Source organism: Denticeps clupeoides, chromosome 3 (assembly GCF_900700375.1).
Source record: "Denticeps clupeoides chromosome 3, fDenClu1.1, whole genome shotgun sequence".
NCBI lineage: Eukaryota > Metazoa > Chordata > Actinopteri > Clupeiformes > Denticipitidae > Denticeps > Denticeps clupeoides.
In genome coordinates, this window is record NC_041709.1 from 25,477,241 (window position 1) to 25,498,115 (window position 20,875).

The following is a 20,875-nucleotide window of genomic DNA, read 5'->3' on the forward strand; positions in this document are numbered from 1 at the left end:
ATCCAATGCGCGGCCTGGAACAGTTTGGCAGTGGGCGTGGTTAAGCTCTGGGTGCCGTCATGTCCCGTTCCGCCTTCTGATTGGCGGGCGACGTCGGCGCGTTTTTCGGAGGATGAACATGGCAGAGATCCGCGAATAAATACGGATGAAGGAGCGCCTGCGGGTCTTCTCTCCGGGATTCGGTGACTATCTGCTTCTCTACGCGGTGTTTAATTCCCTTTAGGATCCCAGGATGTAGTCGATACATTTGTCTTGCTAAGTCACCATTTATTAAGTGTGTTATTGGGTAAAAGCAGTGAGGAAATCTGTCTTGGGGTGGTACTAGCCTAGTGGGTAACACACTTGCCTATGAACCAGAAGACCCAGGTTCAAATCCCACTTACTACCATTGTGTCCCTGAGAAAGACACTTAACCCTAAGTGTAAGGGCGTCTGGTTAAGGGCGTCTGATAAATGCTGTAAATGTGTAAATGTCTTTTGAAGCTGAGTTAAAGATATGCACTTAAATCACTATATGTACATTACTGATGGTTTGTGAAACGATTCCCTTAAGTTATGAAGTCATCGCTTCACAAGTTCATTCAAGGTAGCAGTCATTAGACCCCTGATTAAAAAACCTGATCTTGATCACAGTCAGCTTTCGAATTATGGACCGATATCCAACCTCCCACTTCTATCGACAATTTTAGAAAAGGTAACCCAGCAGCTTAGCGCGTACCTACACAGCAACAACATTCATGAAGTATATCAATCGGGGATTTAGATCTCATCATAGCACTGAGACATTATGGGTGGCCGTTTAGGAAATATTTTGGACGTTTGTTACACAAACACATGTGAAACATACACATTCACATATGAAAAAGCATGCATTTATACTCCTGAAAACTCACACACACATGCATGAAACACACACACAGATACAGGTGAAATAGACTCTTATCTAACAAACAAAAGTTAAAGCGCTGACTGTACAGTGGATTGAGTGTCTTTACTTAGTGTTGGTCACTAAGATGACTTCTGTGGCATCTCCCATGGCCTGAGCGAATCTTCCCCTTCATGTCCACAGCTCAGCACAGCCGAGTTCGTGCCACCTCCTTTCGTCAGCGTCCAAACTGTTCCCAGTGTACAACAAGGAAAGGTGAGCATCTGCTTTTAGATCATGACGGTCCAACAACCTGGTCCTTCTATTTGCTTTTTGTGTGTTTCGTTTGGGCTGATTAAGTAATCAACAATTCATTACCCCAGTGTTGGATCATGTTCATTTCTGATCGCTGATGTTGGTGATGTGACCGTACGACAATAAAAAAATGTGATGAAGTCTCTTTTTAAAATTATTATTAAGTTAAAGGTCCCCTGACATACATTTTTTTGCTTTTATAGCAGTCTTGTGTTGCCCTAATACTGTATCTTTCCGAAATTCAGCCACTTTTATCCAGTCCTGTCATCAACATAATTCACCAGACAGACTGGGGGAACACATACTAATGTTAAATCATCTCAAAAATTCAGATTTTCATGTCAGGGGACATTTAAAGCAATGCAGCATCACAATTTATACCCTGCTATGTGAGTGCATTGTATTTCCTGTGCCATTAGATGTTTAGTCAGAGTGAAGGCTTTTCAGAAGGAGTGCAAGAAGCCCTGCTGGAGGACATCAGGTTATCCAACCCTGGTTTTCCAGTGAAGAGATTTTTCAATTTGTTGTCTAGGAAGCACAGGCAATATCATCTGGACTGTCCTGGTTCAGGTAAATCTGAAAATAAACCCTGCTTTGTTAAGATATAGGATGCAGTTGCTGCTAATTCCAAATGAGTGTGTGTGTGTGTGTGTGTGTGTGTGTGTATGAACGAATGTATATATATACATACATACAAATATACATACATACAGTACAGGCCAAAGGTTTGGACACACCTTCTTATTCAATGTGTTTTCTTTGTTTTCATGACCATTTACATTGGTAGATTCTCACTGAAGGCATCAAAACTATGAATGAACACATGTGGAGTTATGTACTTAACAAAAAGTGGAGACCTGGCCTCCACAGCCACCCCACCTGAACCCAATCGAGATGGTTTGGGGTGAGCTGGACCGCAGAGTGAAGGCAAAGGGACCAACTAGTGCTGAACACCTCTGGGAACTCCTTCAAGACCGTTGGAAAACCATTTCAGGTGACGACCTCTTGAAGTTCATTGAGAGAATGCCAAGAGTGTGCAAAGGGTGGCTATTTTGAGAAAACTAGATAATAAAACATGTTTTCAGTCATTACACCTTTTTTTGTTAAGTACATAACTCCACATGTGTTCATTCATAGTTTTGATGCCTTCAGTGAGAATCTGCCAATGTAAATGGTCATGAAAATAAAGAAAACACATTGAATGAGAAGCTGTTTCCAAACGTTTGGCCTGTAGTGTGTGTGTGTGTGTGTGTATTCCACACATATGTGTATATGTGATGAAACCCTTTATTGCTGTTATACATCATGTCATTAGCCACAAGTACTTATCATTTATTCAGTTGGTCTTGAATAGACCTCACCACAGATTTTGGAGATGACCACCTAGAATACATTGGGTCAATAAAGAAGAACTTTGGTCATAGTGTCATTGACATATATTAGGGGCATAGTTAGGGACATAGATTTTGGAATCATCCAAATAGCAACGGAAAGTAATGCAATATTTTTGTAGATTTTGTCCATCCCTTGACTATTCGACAGATGATCCACATTTATGGCTGAGGAAATCACGTTTTTTTGGTGATGACAGAGCTCACAGAAGAAGGGAGAAGTGATGGGCAAAACCTGGTTAAAACACCCAAACGGCGACTGTGCTGCCAGGGGCCTGAGGGGGGCGCTGCTCTAGAGTCCACTTGTCCACCCTGGACCTCTTTGGAGCGCTCGGCTCGTGTGAAGCCAGGCTTCAGGAACAGGATGAGTCGAACACAGAGACTCAGGCAGCAGAGGGACACAGCAGGTCCTTTGGTGGCACCTACAACCGTACAACCAGGTTTGACTGATTTCTAAATAGAACATCTTTACTACTGAACTTTCATTTGTTTGAGTATAATTGCTTTTTAAACAAGTAAAAATAAAGTGCTGTGTGTTTTTTGGATACTGCCAGATTGTGTAAGGGAAGATGTTCCTTGGACAGAAAAATATCGTCCTCAGCGTTCTTGTGAAGTAATGGGAAACTTTGTTCCCGTGAGGAAACTTTACAAGTAAGATGAACTCACATGAAATTACTAGAATATGGGGTTAACATTTGCAACATTCTTGCTCTTCTATCGTCCTTTAAAATGTTAATCAGAATAATTTGTGTTTCCTAATAACGCACCTGTACTGTACAGTATATAATTGTAATTGTTTTTATTTATTTACTTTTTCAAGTAATACATTTTTATAACAGTCATATAAACAGTGTGTGTATCTTAGGGATGCACCAATATATCAGTTTTGGTGATATTAACATTGGCTAATCAGCAAAATGAATACTTGGATTTTTTTTTGCCACTATTTGATATCCATAATTGACATCTGTATTTATGCTGTACTGTATTGATTTAATAGTTTACATTTAATTCATTCAAACAGAATTCAAAGACACTGTGAGAGTGTGAATAGCTAAAATCTAAATTGTTTAATAAATTGAATTAATTAATTTAATGTAATTTTAAAAATTGGTATTGACCATATTACTATTGTAAACATTGGTTTTGGCATGATATCAGCCCAGAATTTCAGCGTCTCTAATATATACACATTACATTTTTAAAAATCTGAATTACGATACATTGTGAAGGTAAAAATGATAAAAATAAAATCCACTTAGAATCCTTAAATACAGTTTGTGGTTTTATTTGAGCCGGTTTTGTCCATCTAGTACCTATATATGAGTGATTAATTCTGTTAAAAGTAAGATTGATGTGTATGTGGTTGCTTTGTTGTAAATATAAAGTTCCACTTCAGGCCAGTGACACTGATGAACTCAGTGGTCTCTTAAGATTTCTACGCTCATTAACAGCACAGTTCATTGCTGTGATGCTGTATGTAACTGGAATATCGTGACCTAGGCTCCACCGAATATCCAGGAGGCTGTATGTGATGAGGAATGGAGATGTACAGTTCAGGACTTTATACACAAGAGTATGTCAATGCTTTCTGCACCAGGTGGATGAAGGAGTGGAAACTGAAAGCCGACCATGAAGAGCAGAAGAAAAAGAGGGATCAAAAGGACAGCGAAAAAAGTACAGAAGTAATTTTCATACTTTATTCAAGTCTGTAATGATAACTGGAGGAATGTAAATATTTCAGCAGGAACCTTGTGTACTCTTGTGCTCCCCAGAGTCATGGGACTGTGGGGACTTTGAAGGCGAGGTGGCGTCCGAGGGTGTTGACGATGAGCTGTGCAACACGTTGCTCATCACCGGACCGCATGGCGTCGGCAAGACAGCAGCCGTGTACGCATGTGCTGAAGAGCTGGGCTTCAAGGTCTGTTGTTGTTGTTGTTGTTATCAACCTTTACTTAGGTTGATTGCCAGATTGCCCCCATAAAGTCTTCAGTTGAGTGGGAAAACTGAGACTGGAAATTTATGCGTTGTGTCCTTTAAACGTTGCTGCAGATCTGGTTTGTGAATAATCATCAGCTGACACTGACACTAAATCTATCTATAAGTTGAGTGTTTTTATTTTTTTTCTACTTTGCCTGTTATTGTAATTTTCATGAATATAGATTGTGGTTCGCTTGACCCACTGCTTGTTTGTCCAGGTATTTGAGGTAAACGCCTCGTCCCATCGCAACGGCCGCCTCGTTCTCGCTCAAATAATGGAGGCAACTCAGTCCCACCAGGTGAACGGCCGGACGCCTGCTTCCCGCTTCAGGTCTTGTGAGTTTCTGGTGACGCATCTAGAGCTTCTCAGAAGTCACAGTCATCTACTCCAGATTCTGCTGGTGGAGGACTGATTCACTGATCTGGGCTCATACAGTCATTAAAAACCTGGAGAAGTCAAGAAACTTGAAAATGAAATAATAAAGTTCTGGAGAAGTCATTGAAATCTGACTGACACATGAATGTGTAACATTTAGTACTTAGTTCCCGTAAGACTGCACAAGAAACCTTTTTCTACATTTTCTACAACCATAAAGTTTAAAACTAGCAGAGGTCTATAATATCTTTGCTGGCTTTACACAGTGAACCACGTCATGTTGCGTCCATATTCCAGCACCTCCGCAGCCGCGTGTCCTTTTAAAAGTCGGGTCCATTTAACTTGGGCTCGGCCTGCGCACACTTGGAGGAGGAAACAGTCATTTAAGTTAAGCTTTTCAGGGATGACATAAGTTTAGTTTAACAATTTTCTGGTAAACTTTACTTTTTGTGATTTTTTTTTTTCTTCTCACATTTCTCACCAATAGGGTCATGAATTTGCCTTAGTCATTGAAAAATCATGGAAAGTCTTTTGTAAAAATGTGTAAGAACCCTAAGTGATGATGTTTCTCATGTCACACATCTGTATGCGGTGGAACAAGACGAGGGTTCTGCTGACTGTTCTGAATGCAGATGTTCAACTGAGAACAGCAAGAGAGAAACCATGTCACTCATTTTATTTGAAGAGGTGAAGAGCATTAATACGCTTTACTCAGTTTTAGTCCTGATGAAGGAACACTGTGTGGTTGACAGGATTAACCCTGTGTTGTGATTGTTCTTCAGGTGGATGTGGTGTTTAGTGAAGATGTGGGATTTCTTGCTGCTATTAAGACCTTCATGTCCATAACCAGAAGGCCGGTAGTACTGACCACCTCTGGTGAGTATGTGTTAGTGAGAAGAGTTTGATATGTGTGTACTTATAATACACATTTAAAACGCATGTATACTCTCCCACAGATGCCTCATTCCGAGAAACGTTTGATGGCCACTTCAGAATGCTTGTTTTTAAAAAGCCTACTGTGGTAAGATCATGACAAATGTGTTTTTGCTAGAATATTGAAGCAGAGGGACCTACTTTACTAATTTGTGCACTTGGCATTTCTTTAATGTTTTAAGCATCATTCTGTCTTTATTATAATAAAAAATTATGTTTAGGTCAGGTGACAGGGAAGGGCCAATGGCAAACTTTCTCCTAATGCCTCTTGATGTACTCCTGAGGTGCCCAAACTTTTGCATGGTTAGATTTTAATGCAAATATCTGTATAATTATGCAAGAGGGAAATGTGTCTGAGTGCAGGAGTCGACCTGCAGCTATCTGCAGCTGGTGTGCCTGACTGAGAACATGAGGACGGAGCCTGCAGATGTCACCTCCCTGCTGCATCTGAACAATGCAGACATCAGACGTTGCCTGCTGGAGCTGCAGTTCTGGGCTCAGAGCGGCAGAAGACAGGTGGTGCCACTCAGGCAGGGCGGGTCCATCTGTTTGACGAGTCTTCTTAGATTTCAGACTCGGGATCTTGGAAGTATGGTCAGAGTGAGTAGTCATAAACTTCAAGATCAACAGTTAATTAACATGTACGAATAAATGATAAAAGATTAAAGATCATTAAGAAGTACACTGCTTAACAAAATACAGGTGACTCAATAAAATAAGACCTTCTAGATCTGAATGAATTAAATATTCTTATTAAATACTTTGTTCTTTATATAGTTGAATGTGCTGATAACAAAATCACACAAAAATCTAATTTATCAACCCATGGAGGTGGCGGATGGTCTCCTGAGGGATCTCATCCCAGACCTGGACTAAATCATCCGCCAACTCCTGGACAATGTGGTGTTTGTGGATGGAGTGAGACATGATGTTCCAGATGTTCTCAATTGGATTCAGGTCGGGGGGGTGGGCGGCCAGTCCACAGCATCAATGCCTTCGTCTTGCAGGAACTGCTGACACATCCAGCCACATGAGGTCGAGCATTGTCTTGCATTAAGTGGAACCCAGGGCCAACCGCACCAGCATATGGTATCACAAGGGGGTCTTTGGATCTCATCTTGGTACCTAATGGCAGTCAGGCTACGTCTGGCGAGCACATGTAGGGCTGTGCTGTATCGACATTTTCTAACACCCCTACAATAGACTAGAGCTGTAAATCTTGGCCTGGGTCTGGTCTATCGTGCTTAGGAGGTGAAACTGAGGCAAGGATCTGGCGATTATATTTTAAACCCGCATTGCAGGAGCTCACGGGGTGATGGCCTGCATGGAAATGGCGCAGTAAATCACTGTGTGAATGTCATTTATTTAAATCCCCACACAGCATAACAGCTGGGTTTGGGTTTATTTGGGGCAGTGGTGGCCTAGCAGTTAAGGAACCAGCCCCGGTTCGAATCCCGATCCGCCAAGGTGCCACTGATGCACCGTCGCCACACATTGCTCCCCGGGCGCCGGTCATGGCTGCCCACTGCTCACTAAGGGTGATGGTTAAAAGCAGAGGAAACATTTTGTTGTCACAGTGTGCTGTGCTGCAGTGTTTCACAATGACTTTCACTAATTACTGATTTCAGCTTTAATATTTAATATAGACTATATACCCTGCAGTATAAAACTATGCAGGAATTGGGGTTGGGTCCTGGCTTATCTTGGACACTAGCAGGGGAAAAAAGGTTGCGAACCATTGTTGTAGACCAATACACCTACACACAGTCCATGATTCAGTGGGACAGAGCAGTTTTGGTGGCATGAACGGGACAAAATTATACAGGTTTTAATGCTGTTAATTAATATGCTTCATAAAACAGGTTGTTTACTTGTGAATATTTTATTCTATTCTAGAGTTGTTCATGGACCGAAAGAAAGACCAATAGATGTTTGGAGCTCCTGACAGAGAGCTGGGCAAGAGAAGTTGACATTCTCTATTCTAACATGGAGGTGCTTCTGCAGAATACTGCCTTGACTAATGTTGGCTGCTGCCTAAAAAAGACCTCCGGCCCTGGACTTGAGGAGGACTTCAATGTTCCAAAGACCTTTGTGCAAAAATCAACTAGGATGGTCTCCAGATTGAGGACAAGGAAGGGTTTGTCTCTGGGGTGTAGGTCCTACCCTGACCACAATGGTGAAGATTTACCCATGGGCCAAGCTCAGGAATTTAAATGGTCTTTAAGGGATGTAAACCAGTCAGAGAAGAAGGCATCGGAATTGGTGTCCAGCTGCCTCTCTTCTCTCGGACGGTTCCTGGATCACATGTCCTTCCTTGATTCCCATTTACAGGATCACATGCCAGAGTTGACCTTCTTCTGTAGGCAAAAACGCCATTCTGATTGGTCCCCAGCTACATTCAAGGATGGCATGTTGGACGAGATGAGGGAGGAGGACATTCAGGAGGTGCGGTGGCAGCGCTCTGTGGAGATGAGGGCAGCAGTAGAAGGTTTAGGATTCCAGTTGTGCCTCCGCGAGATGGACAAGTGGAGCTTCACAGTCCAGGGTATGGCTGAAGAGCTGGGACCAGACAAATGGCAGCAGTTCTGGGATGAGTTCAGTCTCACGGTGCCTCCCCATCAACAGACGCTGTCCCTCGGCCAGCGTCCCCTGTGTGAGCCAAGGTGAATACGCTCAACTCTTGTTGTCCAGACACAATATTGAATATGTTGGTCACCAGACATGACCAATCATGTTGCCTTCATGTTAAGGTTGGCCTGACACTCCTTTTTGGCACCAACTGCTTGGGTGTTTTCAGTTTTCAGTTGATTTCACATCCTTTTTGCTAATAGAAAGATCTGATCAATAGCTTTCATTGGATATTTTCATCCCAGTTTTACCCCTCACCCCTCTATATGGTGATCTTACATTTAGCACTTTTTTTTTTTTGCCCCTCAGTGTAGTCCAGAGGTGCAACGACGTCACAAGACGGGTGTTTTCCAGCAGAGCGTTCAGCTCACTGGGCAACACCGCAGCCATTGCTACTGACTACCTTCCCTGTCTGCGCTTCATCTGCAGAACTGAGCGTCTGAAAGAACGAGGCAAGGTGGAGCACAGGTACCAGATGAGCAGCACCTCCCATCCACCAGTCTAGACCAATCTGAACAGCAGATTAACCAGACCCGTTAGTACAGCAGACTACTGGATACTTTGGGGGCAGTGGTGGCCTAGCGGTTAAGGAAGCGGCCCTGTAATCAGAAGGTTGCCGGTTCGATTCCCGATCCGCCAAGGTGCCACTGAGGTGCCACTGAGCAAAGCACCGTCACCACACACTGCTCCCCGGGCGCCTGTCATGGCTGCCCACTGCTCACTCAAGGTGATGGGTTAAATGCAGAGGACAAATTTCACTGTGTGCATCGTGTGCTGTGCTGCTGTGTATCACATGTGACAATCACTTCACTTTTTCAATTTACCTCTGGGATCAATACAAGATCTGTCTAGCGATTGACCTGTCTTTTTTCTTCTCCTCTGCCTAGTGTGGTGACATCAGTCAACTTCCTTGCAACACGATACATGATTTTCATGAAAAGAAAAAAAAAAAATTGTATAATATTTTTTTTTTCTTAATATTAAATATTTAATTTTACATGTGGCATCTTTGTGTTCAATGACAATGGAGTTGCAACAATTTTTTTAGATTCACACGCCTCAAAAATATGTACATAAATTACTTTACTTTACTTTACTTTACTTTATTTGGCAGACGCTTTTATCCAAAGCGACTTACAATGGGAAGACACCAGCAATTCTCGTTCGATTTCTATAGAATATCAAGTATACAAACTAAGAGCCCTGATAAGGCTTAGACTTGTCATTGAAGAACATGCTCGGAGAGTGTTGGGTGCTAGACTAAGAAAAATTATAATGTATTTATACATTTTGTATTTATTTGTTAAATGTGTATGCATGTGTATGTGTTAAATTTGTCTGTAATATTTTTGGAATAAGAAGGTTTTCACCTTCTTCTTAAAAGTGGTGATAGTCTCGGCTAGTCGTGTGGAGGAGGGTAGGTTGTTCCACCAGCCAGGGACAACAACGGAGAACAGACATGATTGGAAACGGAGACCCCGTGAAGAAGGAATTTTTAGTCTCCTTTCGTTTGCCGATCTGAGAGAGCGTGTAGGAGTGTATCTAGGTAGTAGTGTGTTGATGTAGGCGGGCGCAGTTCCATTTACAGCCCTGTAGGCAAGCATCAAGGATTTGAACTCAATGCGAGCAGCTACCGGGAGCCAGTGGAGGGAGGTAAGGAGAGGTGTAACATGGGTGTATTTTGGCTGATTGAAGATGAGGCGGGCTGCCATATTTTGGACCATCTGGAGTGGTTTTATGGTGACTGCAGAGGCTCCAGCCAGGAGAGAGTTACAGTAGTCGAGTTTGGAGATGACCATTGCCTGGACGAGGAGCTGCGTAGCCTGTTGTGAGAGAAAAGGCCGAATCTTGCGAATGTTGTAGAGAGTGAACCTGCAGGATCTGGAGATCGCAGCAACATGATGGTTCAAACTCAGTTTGTTATCTATCCAAACCCCAAGGCTTTTTGCAGATGCCGTGGGTGTTAACAATAGCGATCCAATTTGAATTGAAAGGTTTTGCTGAGGAGAATTGTTGCCCGGAAAGATCAGAATCTCGGTTTTGGATAGGTTGAGTTGGAGGTGTCGCTCAGACATCCATGCCGATATGTCTGAGAGGCAGGCCGAAATTTTTGTTGCTATAGTAGCATCTTCTGGTGGGAATGACAGATAGAGCTGGGTGTCATCAGCATAGGAGTGATAGGAGAAGCCATGTGATTGGATGATGTGACCAAGTGAGCGAGTGTATATTGAGAATAGAAGGGGGCCAAGGACAGAGCCTTGTGGAACCCCTGTGGTTACCCTAGAGAGGACAGATGTCTCACCTCCCCAAATTATCCATATATATGATATTTACAGTGGATATGAATAATCGCCAGATTTCTGTGATGTAAAAATAACATGTCATTCCAAAGCCTTTTCCAACTTTACATTTGATACCTGAACACAAATAGTTTTGAAATGATTTACCAGGGTCTGATTTATATTATCATGGGGGTGTGTCCACTGTCTGACATGAAGTCAATAACCCAGCTATGTATTTCATACGTTTTTTATAGTAAAAAATGTACTTCTTTCTTTTTCAGATTTCCACACTATCTGAAGGTTATCAGTGTTGGCACCATGCAGCTACTTGCTACCGATTTCCCCTGAAGTCAACAAATGTTTCTTCTGTGGGACCATATTAAGAGCTAAACCACTGTGCAATTTAAAATAACTTTAAATAAACTTTATTTTCAATGTAGCCTCTGGACAGTGAAAACATTTTTATTATAACACCACAAACAATCAACATGCAGTCATGGTCGTCCAGTAAGAATTTAGACCAGTCTTCCTACTGGTTAATCATGACCTCACCGTAATCCAGCTAACAGAAATCCATTAAATAAACTCAAGTTCAGTAAAGTCCTTCTAGTGTAAGATGCAAGCATGTGGTACTGCACTGCAGCACCTGATGCCCATCACAAAGAGAACCCATGAAAATTTGGGACCGGTCAGTCCTACAGTGAGGCCTACTCCCCGAGAAGCTCGTAGAATGCGACAGCCTGGAGAAGGGCATCACAGAGCTCCTCCCCGCGGTTCCGGCTGCCCATGTGAAATGCACTCCTGTACTTCACCAGCAGGTCGTGAGGGAAGGTCACGCGTGGAGCCTTCTTAGTCACCGAATCAGTCATCATTTGGCGCACCGCCTGCGCCCCACTGGTTCGGGACTCGCCCACGATCAGTCCGAAGTGACGGCCCACAGCCGTGCGCATCATGTTGAGCACTTTGGGGGGGTCACCAGGCTCCCGCTGGCGGGTGCTCAGCAGGGCGAAGAGCATGGCCTCCACTGTGCGGAGATGCACCATAACGGGGTACAAGGCGGTGTTCTGCAGGGACACCCCCGGTTTCTCCACCACAAAGAAGTCTGTGTCGGGGAGGCGTGAGACCACTTCTGAAATCTAAAAATTACAACAATGTTTAATAATAGAATGTTGAAAATGAATTTTTTGTAGCTGGGGTCTCTTTGTCAGACACACAAATGTATTATATATGGATACTTACTCAGTTACAATTTATTTTTATTTCCATTTTTAAGCATATGTTTGCATATGTTAAGCAAATAAGAATTATGACTGTTTGTTGCACACACACATTGTTATGAGAATACATGGTCATACTTTTACTTTGTACCTTTCTCCATATGATGAAATATGCCCACTTAGAATTACTAGCAAACTTAATTTCGCTTACAGCATCTGATAAATGCTGTAAATGTACATCACAGACTGTCCAGGAGTTGGCGGATGCTTTAGTTCAGGTCTGGGAGGAGATCCCTTAGGAGACCACCTGATCAAGAGCATGCGTTGGATTAGCTTGTAGTGTGCTTTTCCACTTTATTTGTAACTCCAAATCCAGGCCTCCATGGGTTGATTAATTTGATTTCCATCAATAATTTTTGTGTTTTTGTTGTCAGCACATTCAACTATGTAAAGAACAAAGTAATAAGAATATTTTTGTGTTCCCTTTATTTTTTGTGCAGTGTGATAAGTTCCTACATGCAGATGCTTTCATGTCTTATTTATAGACAACGTCTTATTTTGAGACAACTTACATCATCCAGGTAGCTGGACGCCATGTAGGTTCCATTCATGAAGCTACTGCACTCCTCCTGCTGCCAGTCCAGAACAGACATGGCCCGGTCCATATGAGTCCAGGCTATTTTATTTGTGCCAAACACTATAGACACTATTGAAGTGGCCTCCTGAAATGGTAGCAGATGCACAGAATGTGTGTTAGGTATGGAATAAATATAGATTATATAAACATCTATATATAAATGAAGATATAATAATTAGCTGTTATTAACATTTTAATATATACCACAGATGCTTTCTGTTAAGTATGCACAATTAAATCAAATTTTAATCACGATCACGGTTTTGGCAGTCATGATTAATTTAAGATGATCGTTGGTAATATTTACATTTAAATGACCAACCACCAGGAGGCAAAGGACAGTGGCAACACATGAAAAGTTGGCAACCCTAAAATACACAAGATGTTGCATTCAGCCTGGTTGACAAAAATCTAAAAGCCTTGTTCACTTACATTGTTGTGATTGTCATTGAGTTACACTGCAGCACAGCACACGGTGACACAACGAAAGTAATCAGAATGTTGCCAGTTCGAATCCCGATCGGCTGAGGTGCCACTGAGCAAAGCACCGTGCTCCCCAGGCGCCTGTCATGGCTGCCCACTGCTCACCAATGGTGATGGTTAAATGCAGAGGAAAATTTTCACTGTGTGCACTGTGCGCAGTGTTGCTGTGTATAACAAGTTACAATCACTTCACAAACAATGAGTCACGGCACTGGGCGTGGTCTCCGTCACAGCACTGGGCGTGGCCTGCGTACCTCCAGCTGCTTCCTCTCCACTTCGGGCCTGATGAATTTGGCCAGTTGGCCTCTCGCCTTCCTCTTGTCCCTCTTGTCGTCGGGGCGCAGGATGGAGTTGAACACGGTGACGGCGCTCCTGTGCTTCAGCAGCGGCACGTTGGTGACGCTCTGCAGGTCGGGGAAAGGCCCGTATCTGGCCCGGTAGTCCACGACGCTGGCAAGCTTGCGGCCCCTCAGCAGCTTCACCGCGGCCAGCTCGCTCTCCGCGGCCGTGTTGAGGAGCCGCAGGATGACGGCGCGCTGCTCGGCGCTGTAACGCGCGTCCAGAGGCTTGTCGTCGTCGTCCCCACACGGGTCAGAGGTCAGGGCCATGGGGACCCGGCTGCAGTTCCGGTATCTGGGTTTGACCTCCGGCCGCAACCCACGGCGCGCTGCGTGGAGGAAACGTCCCGCTAACGCCATTAATCAAGAAACATGAACACGTACATAGTTATTTATGTATACGAACTTTGTCTTGTATACCTGTCACCAGGGCAGATGACAAAAACAGTCGCCTAAAGAGCCACATCGTTGCTGCTGCTGCATCACTTATTTCTGCAGCCCTCCACCTTGTCCGCGCCTCTCTTCCGTCCGTCAGAAACAGCAGCGGAAAATATTAGTTCCGCTCGGTCTACATCAAACTTCTGAAAAAAAACAAGCAAATCTAAATTGCAGTCTGTACGGTTCCTGTTCTGTAAATGTTGTTTTGTCTAATTACATATAGTGTCTACTTACATTGAAAAGTGAAGTGATTGTCATACACAGCACATGGTGACACAACAAAAAGTGCCCTCTGCATTTAACCCATCACCTTAGTGAGCAGTGAGCAGCCATGACAGGCACCCGGGGAGCAGTGTGTGGGGACAGTGCTTTGCTCAGTGGCACTTCGGGATTCAAACCGGCAACCTTCTGATTACAGGGCCGCTTCCTTAACTGCTTGGCTACCACTGTCCCAAGGGAGGCAATACAGCCCTTTGATCAAATGTGGTACAACTTTGATAGAAGTTTCCTTTAAAACCTGCTTTATTATTAAACTTATAATATGAAATAAAATTTTAAAAACCCTGAATATTGCCCATTAAGAATTTCTGGTTTACATTCTCCACTGGCATGTTTTATGTATAAATGACCAATTGATTGCAATAATTTGCTTAAAGTCTACAGTTAAACTATGCAATACTTTGCAAAAGTAAAAAAAAGTTACTTCTTTTCATGAAATAATGACATTATGTGTGTTTGACCTCACGGTGCCCATGACATGGCCTCGAGTAACAGGACTTAACGGTTGCGGGAAGTGAGTTACTGCTGTATAAAGGAAAACCCTTTAATTAGTTTCACTGCTGCCGACAACTTTTGCACAGAACTGTAGATCTTATATATGGTATTTCTGATTTATAGGGGTCGTGGTGGCCTAGTGGGTAACACACTCACCTGTGACCCAGGTTCGAACCCCACTTACTACCATCGAGTCCCTGAGCAAGACACTTAACCCTGAGTGTCTCCCTGACTGTCCCTGTCACAACTGATTGTAAGGCATAAATACAGTACAATATCACCATACAGCACTTCCTGAAAAGGAATGACCTGTGCACATCTGTCTAAACTGGAGCTATTCGGTTAAACTGTTAAAGCTGCAGGTTAAATTACAATAATGGAACAGTGTGGCCCATCACTAACAACTCACTTTCTCATGTCATGTTTTGTTCATATTTCACACCAGATTCGGCCTTTACATTCATTTCACCGTTAACTTTTTTTTTAAATCCCATATTTAAGTCGGTGTTTAGTACATTGAGTACAGACACGCTACAGTCTGTTAGAGCAGCAGTATATTTCACTTCCCCACCCATAACAGCACCATGGCAAACAACCACTCAGCATAGGAGGAAACTTCGCTCCAGTTCTGCCTCGAGCACGGCCAGACGCATGATGGACAGCTGACCGTAAAATGGCACACGGGCCGCCCTCATGGCTTCCTGGGACCGAAACACGATCATCCTTTTAGATCTAGTGAAACAGCCTGAAAATGCCAGGTGTGCTGACTGTGGAGCCCCGGGTGAGCTTTCATACCAAATCTATTCTTTTACATTTTACAGGCACTCAATGGTAGGAGGTGAAGTTTGAACCTGTGACTTTGTGGTCATCTGCTTCAGCGAGAATCCTACCCACTACGCTGCTTTTACAGTTAAATAAACTGAAAATGTGTACACTTCCATTTTATATAATTCTCAAAGTATACTAGCCTTTCACCTAAAGCAGCATTCATGCAAGTTTTCACAATTTTCTTTTTATTGTGGTGACATTAATAGAGTGCTGAATAAGCTAAAAGGGGAACTAGACGTATACAAATATTACGACGATACAATGAATATTATTGTTTATTATTTTTTAGTTTACTATTCTCACACTTTACAATTACAAGTACAGTCGTAGCTCCTTTAGGATGCTTAAACTTAGATTAAATTAATTAACTGAATTTGAAGCACACTTATGGAATTTGTGCAAAAATATAACTGTGGAACTGTTTATGCAAAATCAGCTTGTGTTTTGCATTATCATATTCATAATCACAATACATATTTTTTTATTGATACTCACTCATACTACTAGATATTGGTAGGATGAATGTTGTTTATGAGCAGGTCGTTGTGCCTCATGCTCATGCTTCCCCCTGGTCAGTGATCTTTACATCTAAATTAGATCCGGACTGGGCCTCCTACAAACTGGGCGTCTTTGTGTGTCTGAACTGCTCCGGGACCCACAGGGACTTAACCGATGTCAGCCGCGTCAAGTCCATACGCCTGGACAACTGGGAGGACGACCTGGTTGAGGTATGGCCTCCCTGCTTTTTATAAAAAATGCCACCAGTGCCTTCATTCACTTGAACATTTTTTCCCGACAACCACAGTTCATGAGACGCAACGGCAACGCCGTTGCCAAGGCCCAATATGAGAAGTCTGTCCCGGCGTTCTACTACCGGCCACAGCAGCACGACTGTGTGTGAGTAGTTATTGTGTGACAGTAAAATCAACGCACGTCAGTGAAGCAACAAGCTTAATTGGTCATCAATTAGCAGTATAGCTTCAATGAAAAATTGACCTTTATGATGTAAACGTCCTTCAATCCATTTACAAAAATCAGTCTTACTGGTTGACGGGGGGCATTGTTACAATAGCGAACCGAGTGAAACTGGTTCGCTAGTGTAAGGTGAGGAATTACCAGCGGTAAAGTACATAAAGAGGTAAAACAAGGAAGAAGCGCTTGGTCGTGATCTGTATCCCTTTCTGTTGGCCTGAAATTATTTCTGCATGATCTCAAATGATATTTCTAGTTTAAAATAGGAGGAGCCTAATGATTGACAACTCTCACTTCCTCATCCTGGATGCCACACTGACTAACATACCCCATGCTGTCGGCTAGTGCCCTAGAATTGAAATTTGTGAAATTCTGCCGTTCACCCCTCCTGTGATGGAGTAGTGCCTGGTGAGCAGTGTGGACCAGGGCGAACCATGCTCAAAAGCTCAACAGTGTCACCCTTTTCGATTAATCGGAAAATAATCAACAGACCAACAGTTGGTCTGGACCTGCGAGTCTGGTGTCTTTCATGAGTTAAAACTTTGAGGAAGTACAATTTTCCCTCACGCTACCTGCGAAACAGAAGTGAGACGAGTCTGTTTCGTTTGAAAGGCCTATTGTCCGAATGGACGGAAATCCCCAGGTCTCGGAAGATCTTCATACATGGTGTGCGGCTGTCTGAAAGTTGAGTCATGGCAACTGGACTTTCTTTCTTTGATGTAGAGACGTTTCATTCTGCATCCACAGAACTTCAATCTGACAAGCCAACTTCCCTCAGATTGACAAGGTTCTGTGGATGCAGAATGAAACGTCTCTACATCAAAGAAAGAAAGTCCAGTTGCCATGACAAATTCACCTGGATGACTGAGAATCTTCACAGACATGGGGTGTCCTCCTGGTTACAGGGAATCCAAGGGAACGTGTCCAGCGATGACTGATTACTTCTATGCTTTTCGACTTTAAAAGGGTTCTCAGGGATCAGTGGATAAGGGCGAAATACGCACGGCAGGAATTCACCGGAAAGAACGGCCACCTTCAGAAGGCCTACAGTTCAGGTAAAGCGTGTGAGAAGTCCACCATCTTGTCCAACGTGCCAGCGTGTCAAACATACACCGTCCCCATCAGCAGGTTTTTGTGACGGGACCCTGTGGAAGAAGGGCAAAAACAAGCGTCAGTTTCAGAAGAGGAGGTTCGTCCTCTCGCAGGATGACTTCACCCTGAGGTACTTCATCAAAGAGGACGTAAGTCACGTCGCCGGAGGCTATTTGTTGACTTGATGCCTCAGAGGGGGTGGCCCAATGTTGCTCTGCTGTAAAACAGCATGATGTCAGACTTTTACGCATGGAATGAAGATGTAAGAACAACCGAACAAATCAGGTTCTTCTGCAAGGAACCCATTTTAGACAGAGTTCTACCAAAAACAGTACAGCTCCTGAAATATATTTACACAATAAAAGACAAGGGAGGTGTTGACAACGGTCTGGGTGTCTGGGAGGTCCTGTGCCTTCAGGGTTCAGATTTGACGGTAATAAATACTGCACACCTACTAGCCACAACGTTGAAGCTAGTGTGTAGGTCCAGTTCCCCTTGTGTTGAGGAAGCAGAACTCTGTGGTCCACTCATCTGCAACCAGGGTGTGATCTTGGGAATTTGGAGGCTCATAGACTCAAATGTCAAACCATGAGCAGCCTTTTTACAGTAGTATCCGTCCGGATGTGATTGTCTTCATGTACAGAATACCAGGAATACCAAGACCTAGTCAGATCCGGACACGTCTCCATTTACTCTGCTTCCTACACAACAACTGGCTCTTCTCCTCAATGATCCTTGACACTGCAAGCTGAACAGCTTTCTTCTCTTCACCTGGCAGTGGGATTCTCTTGTGGATGATTTTATTCTACATGTATGGATTTGTCTAGACTACAGCATTTGATCTTCTTTATGCTCACGTTGGTTCTGCAGTCAAAAGTAGCCAAGGCCATCATCTCGGTGAGGAACATGAACGCCGTGTTCCAGCCAGAGAAGGTCGGCCATCAGAACGGCCTGCAGATCACTTACATGACTGAAGACCGGACCAGGAATCTGTTTGTGTATCATGAAAATGGGCAGGTCAGTGTGATGGACCTCCTCTCCACACACAAAGATTCTCATACTTGTGGAAGTTATGGACATGCGTGTGATTCTCTAGTCATTACGTGCGTTTTCTCTGCACTCAGGAGATTGTGAATTGGTTTAATGCGGTCCGGGCCGTCCGCTATGCCTACCTGAGGAAAGCTCTTGCTCCAGCCAATGACAGTGAGGTGACCACGTGTCTGCCGTTCTGTTACTAACATGACATGAATCACAGTGTCCCATAGCCATGTACTTCACTCATTTTCTGAGCTTTTTTGTGTAGCTGATGCCACTGTTAACGACAAGAAGTCTTAAAGAAGGATACATGGAAAAGACCGGTCCAATGGTTGGTATTTTCAATTAAACATTAATTTGTCATTTTAATTAAACATTAACTAAACATTAAAAAAGTCATATTCTTATAATATGTATTCTTATTATTAATATTTGTAGAACTAGTTTTAGTAATAGTACCACTTCTCGATGATTAACATTTAAAAAAAGTAATAAACATGGTTTATCTAATTATATAACATGCTTTATTTAATTAGATTCCTTTCAGATAAGGGGGATTAATTTGGGTAAGATCAATATGTATACGAGCATACTACAACTATTTCTAATAGTAGTTATAGTAGTAGCATTACTGGCTGGGAGGGGCAGTGGAGGCCTAGCTGGTAAAGAAGTTGACCTGTATTCGGAAGGTTGCCGGTTCGAATCCCCAAACTATGCCACACTGGGCGCCTTTCATGACTGCCCACTGCTCACTAAGGGTGATGTTTAAATGTTGAGGACTCATTTTATCATGTGTTTTGCTGTTTCACAATGACAATCACTTGTCAAACTACTTAATACTAAAAATACAGAAATAATATTATTACACTACTACTAACAACAACTGTAGTAGAAATGTATATAATAATAATACAATAATAATAACCACCACCACATACTATTATTTCTTTTATATTAATTTTTAACCGCAGTAATTTTTTATTTTATTTATATCTATATATATTTATATGAAGCTGTTTGTGTCTGTGTGTTCCCTTTCTCAGCAGTGGGAGCCGTTCAAGAGGAGGTGGTTTGTTCTTTGCTCAGTGGACAGGAAGCTTCTCTACTTCAAAACACCAATGGTACGTTCCTCGTGAGATATGATTATGATATTACAGGAAATACATGGCCCTCAGCCCCAGTATCTGCTGTCTTTGTTGAAGGACGCTCTGGAGCTGGGGGCCGTGTTCATTGGCACAGAGGCCCACGGCTTCTCTGTGAGGGAAACCCCAACACGGGGCTCCAGGGGAAGCAGATGGAGGTACGGCCTCACTATGGAGACGCCCGACAGAAACTTTATCTTCATGTGCGAGCAGGAGCTGGAGCAGAGGGATTGGATCAAGGCCTTCCAGCAGGTCATCGCTCAGCCGCTGCTGCCCCAACACTACAGCAGTAAGGAGGAACGGCGCGAGGAACTCAGCTTCATGGCCTGGACTGTTCACTGTGCTCAACGTCCTTTTTTTCTTTTTCTAGTTGAAGCCAACATGAAGAGGAAGAAATCCTGAACGCCGACGCCTGACAGTCAGGAATGAATATCATCATCTTGAACAGAACTACAGTGAAGATGTTGGTTTCTGATTTTGAAGATGGATGAATTCTGCTGCAGTTATTACTGTTAAGAATTATTTATATATATATATGTCGAGACTTTACTCTGCGTTTTTTTTACTCCGTGTTTTTGTTCCGGGTTCAGGTGTGTGCGGAAATCAGAAACTCATACAATGAACATAGAAATGATTAAAAATTACATATTTGAATCAACATTAAAGAAACATACAACACATTAACAAAATTAAATAAAATAAAAGACAAGATGATAAAACTTGCTGAGTATGCGCTTCTCAGTTACGCACGCGCACAAATACTCAGCAGGGAATCATGGGAAATGAAGTCTTAACGATTTCGATTAGATAAAACGAAGACAGTATAATTGTGTAATTATACACAATAAACATATATCCAAATAAACACCCGTTACATACACAAAGTTCACCGCGGCACCGTTTGTCCTTTTCACTAACCATCGTTGGAAGGCGGGGACTGGGGGCGTGTTCAGGGGTCACGTGATGTTTGCTAAGTATCTTTGTTCTGCAAGCCTGACGACTTTACTCCTTGTGCGTGGGTACTTCCGGTACAGCAAAAAATGTTAACTGTCAGTTTTAAAGATAAGAAGTTAATATGAAACTAAATGAAACTAAATAAACTACATACAATCCCATTTGATTTTTCTTCTTTTTAATTAACTATTTTTCT

General features: G+C 42.9%; 3 protein-coding genes across 8 annotated transcripts; 2 read left to right on the plus strand and 1 right to left on the minus strand.

The window, feature by feature from the left end:
• The first annotated feature begins 72 nt into the window (after positions 1 to 72).
• On the plus strand, positions 73 to 11,327 carry atad5b (ATPase family AAA domain containing 5b). Of its 2 annotated transcripts, XM_028973468.1 has the most exons (15): positions 73 to 182; positions 1,069 to 1,140; positions 1,599 to 1,749; positions 2,771 to 3,010; positions 3,125 to 3,221; positions 4,171 to 4,247; positions 4,346 to 4,491; positions 4,769 to 4,886; positions 5,528 to 5,613; positions 5,709 to 5,802; positions 5,883 to 5,947; positions 6,223 to 6,459; positions 7,756 to 8,522; positions 8,797 to 8,955; positions 11,051 to 11,327. In XM_028973468.1, exons 3-15 carry the CDS (start codon positions 1,599 to 1,601, stop codon positions 11,115 to 11,117), a joined length of 2,304 nt encoding a protein of 767 aa, XP_028829301.1. In that variant the 5' UTR covers positions 73 to 182; positions 1,069 to 1,140; the 3' UTR covers positions 11,118 to 11,327. The 2 variants fall into 2 exon arrangements, with proteins under 2 accessions (XP_028829301.1, XP_028829302.1); XM_028973469.1 differs by lacking the exon at positions 8,797 to 8,955.
• On the minus strand, positions 11,216 to 13,965 carry tefm (transcription elongation factor, mitochondrial). Its single transcript, XM_028973470.1, has 4 exons — positions 13,865 to 13,965; positions 13,361 to 13,773; positions 12,559 to 12,708; positions 11,216 to 11,905 (listed from the first exon to the last, which is right to left on the minus strand). Exons 1-4 carry the CDS (start codon positions 13,908 to 13,910, stop codon positions 11,477 to 11,479), a joined length of 1,038 nt encoding a protein of 345 aa, XP_028829303.1. The 5' UTR covers positions 13,911 to 13,965; the 3' UTR covers positions 11,216 to 11,476.
• Positions 13,966 to 15,250: 1,285 nt separating this feature from the next.
• On the plus strand, positions 15,251 to 20,820 carry adap2 (ArfGAP with dual PH domains 2). Of its 5 annotated transcripts, none has more exons than XM_028972611.1 (11): positions 15,251 to 15,437; positions 16,061 to 16,212; positions 16,290 to 16,381; positions 17,423 to 17,511; positions 17,582 to 17,697; positions 18,419 to 18,565; positions 18,673 to 18,756; positions 18,852 to 18,914; positions 19,627 to 19,704; positions 19,786 to 20,014; positions 20,096 to 20,820. In XM_028972611.1, the coding sequence occupies exons 1-11, from the start codon at positions 15,350 to 15,352 to the stop codon at positions 20,125 to 20,127; spliced, it is 1,170 nt and encodes a 389-aa protein (XP_028828444.1). In that variant the 5' UTR covers positions 15,251 to 15,349; the 3' UTR covers positions 20,128 to 20,820. The 5 variants fall into 5 exon arrangements, with proteins under 5 accessions (XP_028828444.1, XP_028828448.1, XP_028828445.1 ...); XM_028972615.1 differs by having other exon boundaries at positions 19,939 to 20,014; XM_028972612.1 differs by having other exon boundaries at positions 17,585 to 17,697.
• The last annotated feature ends 55 nt before the right edge of the window (positions 20,821 to 20,875 follow it).

Excerpts from the sequence above, each read along its gene's own strand:
- atad5b (XM_028973468.1), top strand. The coding sequence starts at position 1,599 with ATGTTTAGTCAGAGTGAAGGCTTTTCAGAAGGAGTGCAAGAAGCCCTG. Across the intron at positions 4,887-5,527 it reads TGCTTCCCGCTTCAGGTCTT|ACGAGGGTTCTGCTGACTGT; the intron begins GTGAGTTTCTGG and ends CGGTGGAACAAG. Across the intron at positions 5,614-5,708 it reads CACTCATTTTATTTGAAGAG|GTGGATGTGGTGTTTAGTGA; the intron begins GTGAAGAGCATT and ends ATTGTTCTTCAG.
- adap2 (XM_028972611.1), top strand. The coding sequence starts at position 15,350 with ATGGCTTCCTGGGACCGAAACACGATCATCCTTTTAGATCTAGTGAAA. Across the intron at positions 15,438-16,060 it reads TGCTGACTGTGGAGCCCCGG|TGATCTTTACATCTAAATTA; the intron begins GTGAGCTTTCAT and ends CCCCCTGGTCAG. Across the intron at positions 17,698-18,418 it reads GGTACTTCATCAAAGAGGAC|TCAAAAGTAGCCAAGGCCAT; the intron begins GTAAGTCACGTC and ends TTGGTTCTGCAG.
- tefm (XM_028973470.1), bottom strand. The coding sequence starts at position 13,910 with ATGTGGCTCTTTAGGCGACTGTTTTTGTCATCTGCCCTGGTGACAG. Across the intron at positions 13,774-13,864 it reads GTCATCTGCCCTGGTGACAG|CGCGCCGTGGGTTGCGGCCG; the intron begins GTATACAAGACA and ends TCCTCCACGCAG. Across the intron at positions 11,906-12,558 it reads CGTCCAGCTACCTGGATGAT|ATTTCAGAAGTGGTCTCACG; the intron begins GTAAGTTGTCTC and ends TGTAATTTTTAG.